Consider the following 19,825-nt stretch of genomic DNA (forward strand, 5'->3'; position numbering starts at 1 on the left):
CTCCCTCTCTCCCTCTCTCTTTCTCTCGCTCGCTGTGCTGTTTCCTAGTTGCTGTATGTATATGTATTTGTATGAGTGTGTTGCAAAGAGCTAGTGTGTATGTCTGTGTATTTTATGCACATGATAAATGTGAGCACATTTCATGGAGAGTGTGTTCAGTGTTCACGTTAATATGTTTCATATTCTCTTCGTTGTTGTCGGCCTGTGAAACTCTCTTCGTCACTGTGTGTATTGCTCCGTGTGTGTTTCCCGACAGATCGAATTCTAAGAACAACAGTAGTCGCTCGTTCTTTTTTTTTCTCTCTCTCTTCTTACAGATTTATGGCTGTCGACAGCGCGTTGCTGGCTGTTGTTGTTGTTAGAATACGAAAATCGGTTTATGCGTTATGTGAGTGTTGTTTTGGGATTGCAATGTTTGTGTGCGGCCAACCCCACTGCCAGAGAGTTCCGCTCTCACATGCTCTCTCGCAAAACTGTGAGAGAGCGCACGCGACATTTCCACGGTGTGCTTCAGAGAAATATTCGGAAGTGAGAACGGGAACTGTTTTTTTTCTTCCCACGAAGAGACCAATTCAACTCCGTCTCTCTTGTTCGTTCATATAAACAGGATACTATCCACTCACCAACACCCAGACATATAATCGCAATTCACACCCGTTGTATGCATGTTTTTTATCTTTGTGCCATTTTTCACTCTCTCTCTCTCTCTCTCTCTCTCTCTCTCTCTCTCTTTCGGTCGACACATAATTTTCTCGCAACAATTTTGCCGACTCAGTTGTCTCGATGGGCAAATTAAAACCACTCAAAACATGAAACAAAACAATCAATGCTTCAACTTGGAATGCTGACTAAGCGGAGTATTCTTGACGCAGCGGAAAAAAAATTATCATATGTTCGCCCATTTAGCATGCTCCACATATATAGCAACTGATGAAGGGAAACACTCACTTTTAATCGTCAATGATATCATATGACTGCCTTCAGTATTTTAATTTATACCTTTTATTAAGGCTTTTAGCTTTTGAAGACGAAAAAACCGAAATGCGTTCAAAGAATTTAATTTCGGTTACGAATAAAATTTATTTCACAATTAAATTCAGTTTCCAATTAAGTTCAATCATTCTAAAAAATTACCCATAAATTCAATCGATTTTTGTTCTTTTGTTTTCGTATTTTAAACGAATTCTCATGAAATTCACGAGTAAAAACATTTAAAGAAATCATTTATCCACCATTCAAAATGTGACGATAGATGGCGTTGCTTGATTCCATTTGAAGTGTCAACACAATGTTCAAATCTATATCTCAGTCGGGCCATGCAAGTGATGCCAACTTGACATCGAAAAACCGACGGCTATTCGATTCATACAATGTGTCGAAACAGTGACGCTTTAGAATTCTTGTCTCGATAATTTTTGTGAATTTTTCATAATTTTGCCGCTATTTTCAACACAAATTGGATTTAATCGAAGGTATTTGACGAGCACAATGCGAAAAACATAAACATTGGTTCAATGGCATATTTTTTCCTCGACAAATTTGCAGGTGGAAAACGATAGAGGAACTGACCATCTCTCATCTCAGTAGTAGTTTAAGTGGCAGTACAAAAAAAAACTGCATACATTCAGTGTATCTTCTGTCAATTTTGATTTTCACACAAAACAGGCGAATCGAACAAAAGTAAAAAACGAGAAAAACAGTTACACAGTGTGTCATTGTGAGTGGCGGCAAAGACCATCCGCGTGATTCTCATTTTTTGTGCGTTTATTTTTTTATTTTTTTGTTGTTGTTGTTATTGTTGTTGAGGACCGAGACAAATTAATTCACAAAAAAATATCGTACCAAAATGGCTATGAGTGACTCCAAGGCAACGTTGCGCACGGTGAAGCGTGTGCAATTCGGTATTCTATCACCCGATGAAATCGTAAGTACAAAAAGGAATTTCATAATATTGCGAAATCAAAATGTTTTGGTTTTTATGGACATAGAAATGGGAAAACTCTTTGGTTGTGGCAATTTTCTTCATTTTTTACATGGTTCTCTTATGGCTTAGTTTGAAAAGAAAGAAAAAAAACTATTTGCTTTACATCATTTGTATTTTAGCGTCGTATGTCAGTTACGGAAGGTGGAATTCAGTATCCCGAGACGATGGAAGGTGGTCGACCAAAGCTTGGCGGTTTAATGGATCCGCGTCAAGGTGTGATCGAACGTACATCCCGATGTCAAACTTGTGCCGGCAATATGACTGAATGTCCCGGCCACTTTGGTCACATTGAATTATGCAAACCCGTTTACCACGTCGGCTTCTTGACAAAAACCATGAAAATTCTGCGCTGCGTGTGCTTCTACTGTTCGAAAATGCTGGTTAGCTCAACGAATCCGAAAATCAAAGAAGTTGTTATGAAAACAAAAGGACAACCACGTAAACGTTTGACATATGTGTATGATTTGTGTAAAGGTAAAAAGATTTGTGAGGGTGGTGAAGATATGGATTTGGCAAAAGACGCTGCCCAAGCTGATCCAACAAAGAAACAAGGTCATGGCGGTTGCGGTCATTATCAACCGTCAATTAAACGAAGCGGATTGGAATTAACCGCCGAATGGAAAAATGTCAATGAAAATTCACAGGAGAAAAAGATTGTGGTGACAGCCGAACGGGTGTGGGAAATTTTCAAGCATATCACCGACGAAGAATGTTACATACTTGGTATGGATCCGAAATATGCGCGGCCCGATTGGATGATTGTCACCGTGATGCCGGTGCCACCGTTGTCGGTACGACCAGCCGTTGTTATGTTCGGTTCGGCTAAAAATCAAGACGATTTAACGCACAAACTGGCCGACATTATCAAAGCAAACAATGAACTGAAAAAGAACGAAGCGATTGGTGCGGCCGCCCATGTTATCGCCGAAAATATTAAAATGCTACAATTTCATGTGGCCACATTCACAGACAATGATATGCCCGGTATGCCGCGTGCAACACAAAAATCCGGCAAACCATTAAAAGCGGTCAAGGCTCGGCTCAAAGGTAAAGAAGGTCGTATTCGTGGTAATTTGATGGGAAAACGTGTCGATTTCTCCGCACGTACGGTCATCACACCTGATCCAAATTTGCGTATCGATCAAGTCGGCGTTCCACGTTCGATTGCACAAAATTTAACGTTCCCCGAACTCGTCACACCATTCAACATCGATCGCATGCAAGAGCTGGTTAAGCGTGGACATTCACAATATCCCGGCGCCAAATATATCGTTCGTGACAATGGTGAACGTATCGATTTAAGATTCCATCCGAAACCCAGTGATTTGCATTTGCAATGGGGCTACAAAGTTGAACGACATTTGCGCGACGATGATTTGGTCATTTTCAATCGACAACCAACGCTGCACAAGATGAGTATGATGGGTCACAGAGTCAAAGTGTTGCCTTGGTCAACCTTTCGGTAAGCATTCATTTTCGTTATCATTTCAATTTAAAGTGCAAACAAGAAAAAAAAAACAACAAAGAAACGATTCTAATTTCTTTATTGCGATGCCAATTTCAGAATGAACCTCAGTTGTACATCGCCTTACAATGCCGATTTCGACGGTGACGAAATGAACTTGCACGTGCCACAATCGATGGAAACGCGTGCCGAAGTGGAAAATATTCACATAACACCGCGCCAAATTATCACACCGCAAGCAAACAAACCGGTTATGGGTATTGTGCAAGATACATTGACCGCAGTACGAAAAATGACCAAACGTGATGTTTTCATTGAGAAGGAGCAAATGATGAATTTGCTCATGTTTTTGCCAACTTGGGACGGTAAAATGCCACAACCATGTATTTTAAAACCAAAGCCACTATGGACCGGAAAGCAATTGTTCACCCTCATTATTCCCGGCAATGTGAACCTGATTCGAACCCATTCAACACATCCAGACGAAGAGGATGACGGGCCATACAAATGGATCTCGCCCGGTGACACAAAGGTCATGGTCGAACACAGTGAATTGATTATGGGCATTTTATGTAAGAAAACACTGGGAACATCGGCTGGTTCACTGTTGCACATTGTGTTCCTTGAATTGGGCCACGAGATAGCCGGTCGATTCTACGGTAATATTCAGACAACGGTTAACAATTGGTTGCTGTTGGAAGGTCACAGTATGGGTATTGGTGACACAATTGCTGATCCGCAGACATATCACGAAATTCAACAGTCCATTAGGAAAGCCAAAGAAGATGTCATTGGCGTTATTCAAAAGGCTCACAACATGGAATTGGAACCCACACCCGGTAATACGTTGCGTCAGACTTTCGAAAATCAAGTAAATCGTATTTTGAACGATGCTCGTGATAAAACTGGTGGCTCTGCGAAGAAATCATTGACTGAATACAATAATCTAAAGGCTATGGTCGTTTCGGGTTCAAAAGGTTCCAACATCAACATTTCTCAAGTGAGTTTTGTGAACCATTTTTATTTAGATTATGGACATTTTTCTATTGATTATTGAAAGTTTTTATTTGACCGATGACAAACAATCCCAAAACAAAATTAATAATGGATTCAATTGTCATTCAATCCAATTCCAATAGGTTATTGCTTGTGTAGGTCAACAAAACGTTGAAGGTAAACGTATTCCGTTCGGGTTCCGTAAGCGAACGTTGCCACATTTCATTAAAGACGATTACGGTCCGGATTCAAGAGGTTTCGTTGAAAATTCATATCTGGCCGGTTTGACACCGTCTGAATTCTATTTCCACGCTATGGGAGGTCGTGAAGGTCTTATCGATACTGCTGTAAAAACCGCCGAAACTGGTTATATCCAACGTCGTTTGATCAAAGCTATGGAGTCGGTGATGGTAAACTACGATGGAACCGTTCGTAATTCGGTTGGACAATTGATTCAATTGCGGTACGGTGAGGATGGTCTGTGCGGTGAAACGGTCGAATTCCAAAGTTTGCCGACGATTAAATTGTCGCACAAAACATTTGAGAAACGTTTCAAATTCGATATGTCCAATGAACGTTACTTGCGACGCATTTTCAATGAGGATGTTGTAAAAGAATTGACGGAATCGGGTTTCGTAATCCAAGAGCTGGAAGGTGAATGGGATCAATTGTGCCGTGATCGTGAGGCATTGCGTCAGATTTTCCCAAGTGGTGAATCAAAAGTCGTATTGCCATGCAATTTACAGCGTATGATTTGGAATGTACAGAAGATTTTCCACATTAACAAACGTGTGCCAACCGATTTGAGTCCAATCAAAGTGATCAATGGTGTCAAAGAATTGCTACAAAAATGTGTAATTGTAGCGGGTAACGATCGAATTTCGAAGCAAGCCAATGAAAATGCAACATTGCTGTTCCAGTGTTTGGTGCGTTCAACGCTGTGCACCAAATATGTGGCCGAAGATCATCGTTTGACCAGCGAAGCGTTTGAATGGTTGGTGGGTGAAATTGAATCACGTTTCCAACAGGCTCAAGCCAACCCAGGTGAAATGGTTGGCGCTTTGGCCGCTCAGTCACTCGGTGAACCGGCCACTCAGATGACACTGAACACTTTCCATTTTGCTGGTGTGTCATCGAAGAACGTAACACTGGGTGTGCCTCGTTTAAAGGAAATTATCAACATTTCAAAGAAACCGAAAGCTCCATCGTTGACCGTTTTCTTGACCGGCGGTGCTGCACGTGATGCTGAAAAAGCCAAAAATGTACTGTGTCGCTTGGAACACACCACTTTGCGTAAGGTCACCGCAAACACGGCCATCTACTATGATCCCGATCCACAACGAACTGTTATCGCCGAAGATCAAGAATTCGTTAACGTTTACTATGAAATGCCGGATTTCGATCCAACACGAATTTCACCATGGCTGTTGCGTATTGAATTGGATCGCAAACGTATGACTGATAAGAAATTGACCATGGAACAGATTGCGGAGAAGATTAATGCCGGTTTTGGTGAGGATTTGAATTGTATCTTCAATGATGATAACGCTGACAAATTGGTACTACGTATTCGTATCATGAACAGTGAAGACAGTAAATTCCAAGACAATGAAGAGGACACCGTTGATAAAATGGAAGACGATATGTTCTTGCGTTGCATTGAAGCGAACATGTTGTCCGATATGACACTGCAAGGTATCGAAGCCATTAGCAAAGTGTACATGCATTTGCCACAAACAGACAGTAAGAAACGGATTTCAATCACTGAAACCGGTGAATTCAAGGCCATTGGCGAATGGCTATTGGAAACGGACGGTACTTCAATGATGAAAGTATTGAGCGAACGTGATGTGGATCCGGTTCGTACGTACAGTAACGATATTTGTGAGATTTTCCAAGTGCTTGGAATCGAAGCGGTGCGAAAATCCGTTGAAAAAGAAATGAATGCCGTGTTGCAATTCTACGGATTGTACGTCAACTATCGGCATTTAGCCTTGTTGTGCGATGTGATGACGGCTAAGGGCCATTTGATGGCCATCACACGTCACGGTATCAATCGACAAGATACTGGTGCACTGATGAGATGCTCATTCGAAGAAACGGTTGATGTGCTCATGGATGCCGCGTCACACGCTGAAAACGATCCAATGAGAGGTGTGTCGGAAAATATTATCATGGGACAATTGCCAAAAATGGGCACCGGATGTTTCGATTTACTCTTGGATGCCGAAAAGTGCAAGTTTGGTATTGAAATTCAAAGCACCATGGGACCTGGACCATTCGGCGCTACTGGCATGTTCTTTGGCGCAGCTACGCCATCGACTTTAAGCCCGGGAAGAACACCATGGCTCACACAAACACCATCACATCCGGAAGCATCGCCGATGGGACCAAGTAGGTTTTCAAACTCTTTTCATTTGATAATTCTTCTTAATTCTTCTGAATTCATTGGCCTTGTGCTTTCAATAAGATCGCCTTTCAAAATTTCGATTAAAATGAGACTCAACTAAATCGCATCTTGTTTGCATCTTACAGCAAGTGGTATGACTCCTGGTGGTCCAAGTTTTTCACCGTCTGGTGCATCAGATGCATCTGGCCTGTCGCCTGGATGGTCACCATCACATATCGGATCGCCCGGCTCCCCAAGCAATCCAGCTATGTCACCATACGGATACAATTCACCAAGTGCATCGCCAGCTTATTCGCCATCGAGTCCAAACTATCAATCGCCTGGATCGATATCGAATTATTCACCAAACAGCCCGAACTATTCACCAACATCACCGGCATATGGTTCGGCCAGTCCAAGTTATTCGTTGACAAGCCCAAATCCGGCTTCACCACACCACTATTCGCCAGTGAGCCCAACATATTCACCAGCTTCCATGAATTCGTACTCGGTCAGCTCACATCCTTCGATGAGCCCATCATTCAATCAACAAAGCTCATACTCACCGCTATCACCGCAACAATACGTAAGTTTCATGGCAAAATTCATACAAAAACCGATATTCAATTTTCATTTTCATTTTCATTTTTATTCTTTAGACACCGACATCGCCATCGTACAGTCCCACATCGCCGAGCTACAGGTAACGATTCTTTTGAATCTTTCTTTTTATGAAAAATGTTTTTTTGGAAGAAAATTCGTTGTCATATATTCATACAAAACTTCGTAATACCTTTGAAAATAATAACAAATCTTTAATTTACTTATTTCAGTCCAACGTCTCCACGTTATTCTCCGACGAGCCCTTCATACAGCCCTTCATCTCCATCATACAGGTAAAATACACTCAAATTTATTTTGAAATCGTTTATTTTAACTCATTGGTTTATCCAATTGATTCTATTGATTTATTTCTCCAAAATTAACACAATGCCATTCGCAATTTTACAGTCCCTCGTCGCCAAGCTACTCGCCATCGAGTCCAAGCTACAGCCCGACGTCACCAAACTATTCGCCGACGTCACCGAACTACTTTTCACCTGCAACAAACACTCCAGGTAAATGACGACACTCGCTCTAAACAATCGCTATGATAGAAAATCGTCTACATTCGAATCGATCGAGACGAATGTCAGAACCTAAACTAATGATTATTTTAAATCAATTTTACAGGATCTGGCAGCACTGGCTACAGCCCATCAGCAATGTCACAAAACACATTGTCATATTCGCCAACAAGTCCCAATTATACGCCTGCAACACCATCGTATGTGCCTGCTTCACCCAACTATCTTCCATCATCTCCAGGTAAATACAGATCAATTGATATGCTCACAACGGTTTTAGTACATTTTTTAATCAAAATAGGGTTTTCATTGATTAAAATGTTCTGTGTGAAGAAGAAACGAAATGGAGGTTTCTTATTTGAGCACAAAGCTGAAATATTTTGGTTTGTCACATGAAATTTGACTCAAATCTATATTTCGATTGAAACAATATTTTGATGACAGTTTTTATGAGAATCTTCTAATGTGTTTCATCATTAATTTTGATAAGATTCATCATTCATTAAGGATATTTTAAAATGTAATATTAATTTCTTAGTAAATGTTCTAACAATTTTTTGTTTAATTTGTAGGTTATAGTCCAGCTTCACCAACTTATTCGCCTGCCAGTCCTTCTAACTACAGCCCATCATCGCCGCGGTATTCTCCATCCAGTCCAAACTATAGGTAAGAGCTAAAAATGACCTCTTCGCATTGAAATCATAGCCATATCATTCGACGATCTACTGACCATGTTTTTCTAACCGAATTCATTTTCAATTACAGCCCAACTTCGCCGAATTACTCACCAACTAGTCCAAATTACTTCTCTCCAGCTACAAATACTCCAGGTAAATTTTTTTACATGATTTTTCCCTTACATTTATCATTAGTTATGAATCGCAACTGGTGTTTCAATCGCAAAAAATGGTTCAATTAAACGTTTTTCCGATTGAGATTCATACAATCACTGATCGACCACGATCAATGTTCTTGTCTATATTTTTCCAAATAGAGTAAATACTAAATGCAAAATGTTGTCTATTATTCCAGGTTCTAGCAGTACTGGCTATAGTCCATCGGCAATGTCTCAAAATACACCATACACACCGACCAGCCCAACAAATACCTACAGCCCAACAAGTCCATAAACACATTTCAGGCTGATTCGAAGCCATTGTTAGTGAAAATTGTTGATTGAATCAAATAAAATTGAAATAAATGGCAATACAAATAGAAATTGTAGCCAGCAAAAGTGCACACAAGAAAAAGAAGCAACAAAAAATAAAATCATCAGAAACAAAAATTGGTTTTAATATTCAATTTAGAATGTTGCCAATTTTTCACCAGAAAAATAGAATCTTTTTAAAGAGTATAGATTAAGTTATTCAAAAGAATATGAAATGAGAAAGAATGAATATGAGCAACTTCTTTATCGATTATTGGTTATCAGATGAAAAACTACCCAGCGGAAGCACACAAGAAGACCTTTTTAAAAATGTTACTATGTTATTTCAGCGTTTGAAGCAAAAAAAGAATAAAAAAAAACCAGAAGAATATGATAAGGAAAAATTACGTTCATGATTTTAAAGTTTAGTTTTATCACCGTCCGATTAAGAATACCTACCTCAGACATGGCCAGTAAGGATGGAAAAGGAAATAAATTCCTAAATTCTGTTGACAAATTTCATTCATTCGTGGATCAGCTCTTCGATACATTTCGTCAAGAGTTTGCATTGCGGATTGAAATCAAAGTCACAACCAGACGGATTTGACCAAGTGCAGCGCTACAAAGCATCCATTTTGCCACTTCTGGTTTTATAAAACCCAATAGCTATTACCAAATCTTGACAATTTTCATACAAAGTAGACAGGTCAAAGTGTTTTGTTGGCCTTTTTTTCATTTTATTCTAGCTAAAATTTGACATACATCTGGTTTTTGTCACGGTTTCGAATGGAGCTTAGCTATAGCAAAAACTTAATAAACGTTTGATAAATTGAATAGAAAAAAATATGTTTGAAAATGAATTGGTAAATAGTTATGAATGGTGAATGGTGAATGAAAATCGATGGATAATATTGATGGACAAATCCAAATCAGTTCAACCAATGATCCAACGCTCCAACAATTTCACCAATCCTGAATTGACATTGTTCTGAATAGTCGAATGACTAAATATCATCAGAGATAATAGATGAGATTTTCAACATTTTTGAAAAATTATCTAGATAAGATAATAGATACTATCTATCTTATCTTAATATCTTATCTAAAATAGATATCTTAAACAAACGCTGCTCCCGCCCCATGAACGGAGTGAAGGAAACATAAATAGATACAATAAATTCAATCGGAATAAATTACAATTCATTTAATACTAATTTCATATAATTCCATTCATCCTTTATTCGGTTGTAGACTGTATAATCGCATCATTCGTAGACTGTATAATCGAGGTAGGTAAGATGTATTTTCGGATCGTTCACTGTGTTCGTATCATTCGCTTCTTCTGGATGTAATCGCACCAATTTTGTTATTGGTCGCATCAATTCGCTCGATGTGGTTTTCATCTTAACTGTTCGCACTAAACCATCAGATCCAGGATATGTTTCGATTATTCGCGCTACTGGCCACACTCCAGGTGGTGAATTGTCCAACTTTAGAATTACCAAATCGCCCACTTTGAGATTTGATTCGGCTTTATTCCATTTATATCGCGTTTGTAGAGTGCTGACGTATTCCGTTCGCCAAACATTCCAAAAATCTTGTTGGATTTTGTCGAGAATTCATTGTTGTTTGACACGATTCATTGGTATATCGCTCAAGTCCATTGATAATGGTTGGATCGTTCTTTCTCCAGTGACCGCGTGAGCCGGTGTTAAATAATTTAAATCGCTCGGTTCGACTGACAATGGTACAAGTGGACGGCTGTTCAAGACTGCTGTGATTTTTGCAAACAATGTTTGATATCGCTCGAACGTGAGAATTTGATCGCACAACAGTCGCTTCATATAATATTTCGCTAATTTTACGGCCGACTCCCACATTCCCCCGTGATGAAGTGCCCTTGGTGTTATGAATTTCCATTGGACTCCTTTGCCATTCAACCAATCGCTTATTTCGTCAGATTTCCAAGTTTTCAACAACATTGCACAATTCATTTTTCGCTCCAATAAATGTTTTTCCATTATCGCTTTCCATTTTCTTCGGCATTTGATAAATCGATGATAATCTCGCTAGTGCTCATATGAATCGTTCGGTTGTGAGATTTGAAACACACCCAATATGAACCATTTTCGTTGATAAACACACAAACACAGCTCCATAGCCTGTGTCAATCGATTTGCATCGTTCTTCATATCGCTGCACTTGAATTGGCCCAAAGTAATCAACACCACAGTTGGTGAATGGTCTAGAATTTGACAATCGCACTTCGGGTAAATAACTCATTAACTGAGTTCGCTCTATATTCGCATATCTTCGATATTCTACACAACCTTTGGCTATATTGGCCGACGCTTTTCGCGCTCCAATTATCCAATATTTCGTTCGGATATAATGTAACATTAATTGTATGTTACCGTGAAGCATTTCTTTGTGAGCTTCCTCTAACAACCGCAGTGTCAAAGTTGATTTCGCTGGTAGAATAATTGGATGTTTTTCATCATATGTGACATTTAAGTTCGTCAATCAATGTTTGTTTTTAGTAACTTTCAAATTCAAAATTTTTAATTCAAACTAAATTTGAAGGTTCACACTCAGATATGATTTATTTCATTTGTTTTACCCTGACTTATTATGTTTTTTTTTAATTTATGTGTGTGACCAAAATTTTAGAACGAAGTAAGAGGAATACAAGAACATGAATGCAAATAATAATGACATAAAAAGGTGCAAGCGTTAAAGAAATTATTGAACATTCAGCATTTATAGAATCAAAATTCAATTCAATTCAATATTTTGTTTTTTGTACGAAGTTATGGAAATGGAATTTACTTGGACTCCAACCCGTTTGATTCGCTGATGTATTTCAATAAATGAAACTACTCAATTTATTTCACAATTTAACGGCTCGCGGCTCGTTCTGGGATTGTGTTGATGTAAGTTCTCTCACTACGCCGCTCTCGAGTTTGGTTTTTTTTTACTTCCCTCCAGTCGTTTGTAAAATTGTACAATATTCACGTCATATGCATATTTGCTGCTGCTTTGGTGTCAAATTCAATTTTGCACAATTGGCTGTTCTTTGTTCGTTTAACTTGCGCGTGTCAATTTCACTCATTTGCTGCATTCCCTCGTTGTTTTGCTTCGGTTTTAGTTTTTACTGATTGTCAGTTTGCGATGCGATTTGGTCTTTGTGTATTCGTGTATTATTCTCTTAATTTTTTTTCGTCTAATTTTGTGAATACCAGGGCCAACGATGATATATCTTGCTGAGCCCATTGTGTTCGATTTGGGATGATGTTCCATGTCTGCTGGTTTGTAAAATATTTATCACGAGCAGGTTGAATTGATGGCCGCAGTGGCTAAATCAATTTCCAACTTCAAAGTCCGTGATTCCAGCTTCCAATTTATCGAATGTTTTTTTTCACCATCGCTTCTATCACTTTGAGCCCTATTCACTTTCCTCACTTTGCGCAACCTTTTATTATTTGATGTTTTAATTTCACTGTTTGACTCAAGTGGTTAGGATGAGATTCAGAGCTGACGCAACGCCATTTTAGTAATACACGAAGTGTAGGAATGTAAAATAAAGACTAAAATGGTTTATTCAACTTGAATTATAATGCGGTGCCAAACCGTATGCATCGCGTATGTGTGACATACGCGTGCAACGATTTATTTTGGCGTTCTCTAGTCGCCGAGCGCACACTACTGCATACGAATACGTATGCAGGTGTGCGCCTAGTCGGCTTTACATACATTTCATTTTACATAGCAACTTAACCACAACAGCCCTTTCGCTCGCATGATCCCTTCCGCATCTAGAAAAGCGTTCACTCGCAACAAATTGCTTGTTGATTTGATGCCATATTCTCGCTTTAAGGCTTCCAATTCGGCACTAAAGTACTTGTGTTGCGTGTACTTTATCCAATAGTTCGTCGCTTCAGTCAATAGCTTGGGTGTGAGTGATCCAAGTATTTCGCTCGTTTTGATTTCGAGTTTCTTCGTGCCCTTCTTCAAGGCATTCATTAATATCGGTATCGCTTTAAAAACATATGCAGTGATTCGTACAATTTTTCCTATCGCACTATATCTCTCAATTATTGGGATGTCAGCACTTGAATGTCTGAGGCCATTTTGTAGCTATCGTATGTTGGTATTTTTTATCATTTCTTGCTATCGTTGGCAATCGAAGCCAACATTTCTGTGACATCGGAATCGTTGTTGGCATCACTTTTGTGGTTGATGTTGAGAATGAGATTGGTTTTGAATCGTCTATTGAAGTATTCAATCGCTTTGATTTACTAATGTCAAACTGGAGCTAATCAATCAGGCCCGTACCGTGCTTTTTTGCCAGAAAAAGGTGATTCTAGTTTATCAAGTGATAGCTTGCCCCAAAAAAACACTTATTTTGAAAAAAAATCTAGGGGTGCTTTGGGAAGTTTACGGAGTTATGGGGCAAAAATGCCAAAAATCACAAAAAATTAAAGTGGTCCGATTTCGATGGAAATTGGTACACGGGATAAGTGAGAAAATAGAAGAACTTTGGCACTAAAACTGGTCCAAAAAACTGGTCCGAACTGGTCCAAAATATCAAAATAAATTCTGACGATGAGAATTGTGCTCATGATTAATATAAACTGGTAATTTGGTCAGTAAAAAGGCAAAAAAATTGAACATTTGAAAATTCTCTCTCACATTATCTCCCTCTTTCCGCATGAACATATTTTGTGCACAGGCATCATCCATTCATCCATTCAGGAGTTTTCATACTTCAACTTGAAAAGTTATTTACTCGACCGTAGAATATTTGCATCTTGCATCGCCACGTCTACATTTTCACAATGTTCAATGGACATTGTTCATGCATTTCATCGACGTATCGCTTTCACATGGGAAACTGAACATTCGGTTTCGGTGAAAAAGAATTATCCACTAAATTATGAATCAAATGTTTTCACTAATTGATTTGATGGATTTGAGGAATTCATTGAACGCGAATTTCAAAATTGTGGTGTGGCTTTGAAACGGAATGGCTACACAATGCTGCGGAATCATGTGACATTTGCACAATTTCACATAATTTGATGACACATTTTCCATGGACAATCGATTATCGCTTATGCCGCGAAGAAAGTTGTGAACCATTTCATTGCCTACATCAATTGTCATTATCGGCGTATGTATCAAATGCACCCACCAATCACACCAATGACAGCGTAAACAAGAATAATTGTTACGTTCATATATGTGTCGCTGATCATAAAAATGGGAACACAGATCTGTTTCAGACATAGTTTATTCTAGAATATACTTTTTCATGCTTCGTTCTTTCTGGATCAGATCTGTGTTCACTTTTTTATGCTCAGCGACACATATGTAATCATACTTATTTTATTTACACCCGATTTCGATGGGAAATTTTCAATATCATTTCTTCTATTGATTTTTCAGCTATAATTTGATTTAGTTTGATATTTTCTTATGCAATTTAACCCTTTATCACATTTCGGTTCCTAAAGTAACCAGATACGCCAGACGCTATAGCTATGAAACCACTGAATATTTTTACATTCTTGTTTGGAAACAAATGTAGGGAAATGAACTAGCTTTCATTTTATACTTTACAGGCTACAATCGGCTGGCTAAATGGAAAGTTTTTTTGTTCATGTACTGCTGTAAAAAAAATGCGAAATTATAGCAGAATTCCACATTTTTCCTCCTCTTATCTTGTGGGTTTGTTCATTCTTTTCAATTGTCAAATTAGGACTCGTAGGACCAAAACACATCAATTTAACTTTCTGCATCATTAGTTTTATGAAATTTAATTTTTTCAAGCTTTTATAGTGATTTGACACTTTTGACTCTTTTCCGATTTTCTCGACAAATACGCAATTTTTCAAAAATCTAAGTATGAGGTCTTTCTCTATTTATTGTGGCACAAAACATATATCAAAATGATTCAAAAACAAAAAATTGTGCATCAAAGGGTTAACATATTCCAGACTTATTCGATCATATGGCTTTATAATTGACATGGTCGGTTTTATACATAAGATATTATGGTGATGAGTTTCAAATAAAACGGCACAAATGGATACAAGTTTAGTATTCATTGGAATGCAATCGTAAATGCTTGCAGATTTGCTGAAGAACAAAGCATAAACATTGGAAATAACTTGGTCAAAATAGACAATTTAAACGGAAATAATAATAAAAATTTGAAAGAATATTTACCCAAAATAATTAAAATTCGTATTGAAACAATAATTTCGTGTGATAAAAATTAAACCTTGTGAAAACTCAAGATTTAAATTGCAAAGATTTCTGAATGTGATATTCAATCAATAGTGAAAATTAGCTACTTGAACACCACCGTTCCTGCGTTTCAATAAATCCAGCTATTTTTCCTGATTTGTTTCTCCATCCATATTTGAAGAAATGGTTTTGAGTGAGAAATTGAAACTACTTTCGGCGTTCGAATTTCTTAGAAGCCTCCTAACCATCAGAACTGATTGGAGTAAAAAAACTCCAAATCAGAAATGGTGTTACCTCTATAGCTTTGGAAAAATATTATTCAACCTAATCGGCATACCATTGTATGAAGAAGATCAGACAATTCACTGGTACTCATACTGCTCATTTGCGGTTGGTGGCACTTATGGCGTGCTTGTTATGTATACTGCATATTATTACAATATGCAAGGGGAGATGAAAAAGTTCCTTCCATCCACTTGCCTCTTTGGAATCGTTTGTTGCGTGAGTTTAATGGGAAAAAATGATACATTTTTATCATTATATATATTAATAAATAGGCTCATTAGGAAACCATCTAAAATTATTAGAAAAACGTCTAAATTAAATACAATTAATTTTGAATAAAAAAATGGAAAAATTTAAGTCACGAGACGATACGGTGAAACTAATTCAATTTAAAAAGCGGTGTTCAAAAAAAAATAGTTGAGAACTTTACATACTGTCATTATCAGTCGAGTTCTCTATACATTTGGTTTGCCTTTTTCTTGTTCTGAAAAGCCAGCTTGAATCAGTTTGATTTAGCAAAGGCAGCAAGATATCGGATTGTCCTGCCCGACGAGCTTGTTTGTAATCTAAGAGTAGACGATTTAGATTAATTTTGCAATTTCTCTACGATTTTTTTCATTTCTTCAGACGATTTTCAAATTCTTCTTAACGATTTCGTTATTATCTTCGATGATTTTTCCACACACAAAAATATGTGCATTTTTTAGACGATTTTCGTAATTTTTTTAGACGAATTATTCAATTCGATTTTCTGGGGAATATTTGCGGAATAAACATAGAACACTCTGTATTGGAGTAAACGTGTGTGCGTTCACTCCAGTTCAGAGCGGTTGTCAAACTTACTAACACATGCGCAAGCCAAGCACCGGTTCAGACATAGAAATATGTTTACCTAGATGTTTTATCTATATATATAAAACTCATTGTGCGTGTGTTCTATTTTTTTTTATTTTCATGATTTTTTAATTCTTGGTTTTAATGGTGAATATGTCTTTAGAATTCTTGCGGCTTAAATAGCAGATTCACATATCAGTTTTGATTTTCGAATTAAATTTTCAAAAGTTTGAAGAAACAATTTTTTTAATTGTTTTTCGATACAACGTACATTAATGTGGATTGATGGCAATGAAATATTGGTTTTGGAACAGAGATGAACATGGACAGGGACACCATTTCGGTCCATCATGGTCATGTTAACACGACTTAACACCGTGAATAGTCAATATGGGTGTCATATGAAAGGTTTTGGAACAGAGATGAACATGGACACCATCTCGGTCCATCATGGTCATGTTAACACGACTCAACACCAATTCATATATGAAAAAAATGCGTGTAAAATCAACTCCAGAAAAAGGAGCAACTTTCCCAGAAAATCGTCTTTGCTTTGAAAAAACAAGTATTGAACATACAAAATGATACAGACTAACATTCAATTTCGGGGAGTCGCGAAGCGACCTAGCGCCGAAGCCGAGCGAAGCGAGGCGAGGCCGCTAGTACTGTATAAATATGCAAAGTGATGCAAAGCATAGACTCGTACGGACGAACGTGCGACGAACGTATCAACAGAGCCATCGTTGTTTGCTGTGTACTGTATTCATACACACACTTATGCGTGCGTCTCGCAATGCACGATCGCCCGTTGATACGTTCGTCGCACGGTCGTCCGCACGCGTCTATGCTTTGCATATTTATTTTGCATATTTCTATGTCCGAACCGGTGCTTGGCGCAAGCTTGCTATTGACTCAGTAGTGGAGTAATGTCAATACGTTTATTCCAGTTTGGTGCAAACCAGCGTGCTGTGGAATTAATATATATGTCTTTTTCCCCTACTGAGTGACTACCAAGCTTGCGCATGTGTTAGTAAGTTTAACAACCGCTCTGAACTGGAGTGAACGCACACATGTTTACTCCAATACAGAGTGTTCTATGTTTATTCCGTATAGGAGCAAATATTCCCCAGTTTCTCGCGCGAATTGCTTGTGTGTGTTTTTATCAAATCTTTAGACGAAAAACATTTGTTCCTTAATTAATATACAGGGTGGCGCACTCGAAGTGTAACTGAAACAGAAGACTATAACTTTTTTGTTTTTTTTTTTGTGAGATTTTTCATTGTTCTAAAGACAAGAAATGTTGGAAAATAATTAAAATCTTAGAACCAGCTTCCAGATTTCAATTGCAGTTCCAACGGGTTGAGTTATGCCATCATCGACTATTTATTTAAACGTGTTTGCATGGAAGTTGTAGTTTTGAAAGAAAAAATTAAACTTCGGGAAGAAAGCTTATACAGCTAGTGCAACCACAAACCACAAAACTGATTAGATTCTAGTTCGTAGAGTATTATAAAAGAACTCCAGTCATTATTGGACCACTATCACCCATGCACAACTCCTTTTGAAGGTCAGAACTGTGACAATCCCAAATTATTGGATTTTCTCGCCACTTTCTCCATTCTGATTCCAAAATAAGGGAGTCATTTATTGTCATTGGTACTGGGACGAAGATTGGAGCTCTAAAAATATAAACCTGGCAATAGTTGTTCCAAAAGATTCCATAAAACACTAAAATTGAACCCATTTCGAAAGAAAACCATGCTTCGGTGAAAAAAAAACGGCGTTCCAAGGACTTTTATTTCTAAAGTATATTACAAGGCACTGTTGGCTCACAAAAATACCAAACATAGGTTATCTTAATGTGAAAACTATAGCCAGAATGAGAATGAATTCCAAACACCCACCGTTGAATCGCAGTCTTGAAGTCATAACTCGATCCAGTAGAACTGAAATTAAAATCTTAGAACCAGCTCTAAAGAGAGCAATGAAAAATCTCACAAAAAAAAACAAAAAAGTTATAGTCTGTTGTTTCAGTCACACTTCGAGTGCGCCACCCTGTATTAATATGGATCAAAAAGTAATTACCTTATTTTCACCGTTCAACGAAAAATATTTAAAATAAAACTCACCATCTTCCATGCACTGTCTGTACAATGTACAATGTACAGTCCAATGCTAGAATAACGGCGGAATATACGAAAAAAGCGATAATAGCAGCATATTTTCGGAAGAAGAATAAAAAGTGAGATAAATGAAAGAAAATAAGGAAAACTTGATTTTGTTTTGACTCATATGATTGACATTCCGGACTATTTTTTTTAATGTATCCATACTTCCAGTATATTCCATTTGTATGGGCGACGCTCTCAAAAGATCGGGACAAATATCATTCGTTGTTAAAATTTGCTGGTCGTTACATTTATCATGACACCCATGACCACACGGCGCATAATCAAATCTGCTCGGATCAAATGGATATGAGTATGAAAAGATTGCGTATTGAGGTAATAATGTTAAACATTGGATCGTCGTGTGCGGTCGGTGGGCCTGTTTACGTTTATTTCACGCAAGGAACTAGAACAACGACAATTGAAGTGAAAATGCCGTTCGCTGAAGAAGACCCAAACATTGAATACGCAATGAATATGTTACTTCAATTCGTTGTATATTTTCATGGATTTATCATCTATGGCGGCATGGAATTGGCAATGCTCATTTTTGGAAATGTGATAAATGTATCGCCGAGGCTGATCAAGAACCGACTCAAGGAACTGATCGAATCGCATGAAAGAAAGGAGGTATCCGAGCTGCAGCTTCGCTTCGCCTTCAAGGATATAACAAAACAATTGCTCGATTATGAAGAGTAAGATTTGATCGATTCCTTTTCAGTTCGAAGAATGTCTAAATTCCGAACACTGTCTATTTTTACAGCTTTGTAGCGTGCCTTCGTGATTTCTTGTACTGGCGAACCTTAGTGACACCAGCTCTATTCACTTACTCGATTGCGATGTCCATTTTTTGTCAGTATACTGTAAATGTCTATTTTCATAGCTTCAATTTCACCTCTCACGATCCACTTTAAAAAGACAAAACTCGAATATTTTTAACAATTCGTTTACCTTTCAGATGGGTTTCGTGGCAGGCTATGGCATGGCTGTGATGTCATGGGTTCAATTCTACTTCATATGTGAGACTGGCCAAGATATTGAGGTAACGTATTTTATTGCATATTCAATAGTGTCATGTTGTATCACATGAATATCGAATAATCTTTCAATTTACGATTTACATTTCGGTTGGTGTCCAGGATAATGGATTGGATGATATTCTCTATGATAGCAATTGG

General features: G+C 37.9%; 1 protein-coding gene across 1 annotated transcript; it reads left to right on the forward strand.

Moving 5' to 3' along the window:
- Window positions 1–1,302: 1,302 nt before the first annotated feature.
- Window positions 1,303–9,512, forward strand: LOC129574691 (DNA-directed RNA polymerase II subunit RPB1). Its single transcript, XM_055457056.1, has 13 exons — window positions 1,303–1,472; window positions 1,546–1,924; window positions 2,104–3,446; window positions 3,549–4,449; window positions 4,589–6,839; window positions 6,981–7,420; window positions 7,494–7,537; window positions 7,668–7,730; window positions 7,846–7,952; window positions 8,068–8,202; window positions 8,534–8,627; window positions 8,727–8,791; window positions 8,994–9,512. Exons 2-13 carry the CDS (start codon window positions 1,847–1,849, stop codon window positions 9,089–9,091), a joined length of 5,619 nt encoding a protein of 1,872 aa, XP_055313031.1. The 5' UTR covers window positions 1,303–1,472; window positions 1,546–1,846; the 3' UTR covers window positions 9,092–9,512.
- Window positions 9,513–19,825: the final 10,313 nt, after the last annotated feature.

Source organism: Sitodiplosis mosellana, unplaced genomic scaffold (assembly GCF_009176505.1).
Source record: "Sitodiplosis mosellana isolate CC-2019 unplaced genomic scaffold, AAFC_SMos_1.0 Smas_scaffold_6165, whole genome shotgun sequence".
Taxonomy (NCBI): Eukaryota; Metazoa; Arthropoda; class Insecta; order Diptera; family Cecidomyiidae; genus Sitodiplosis; species Sitodiplosis mosellana.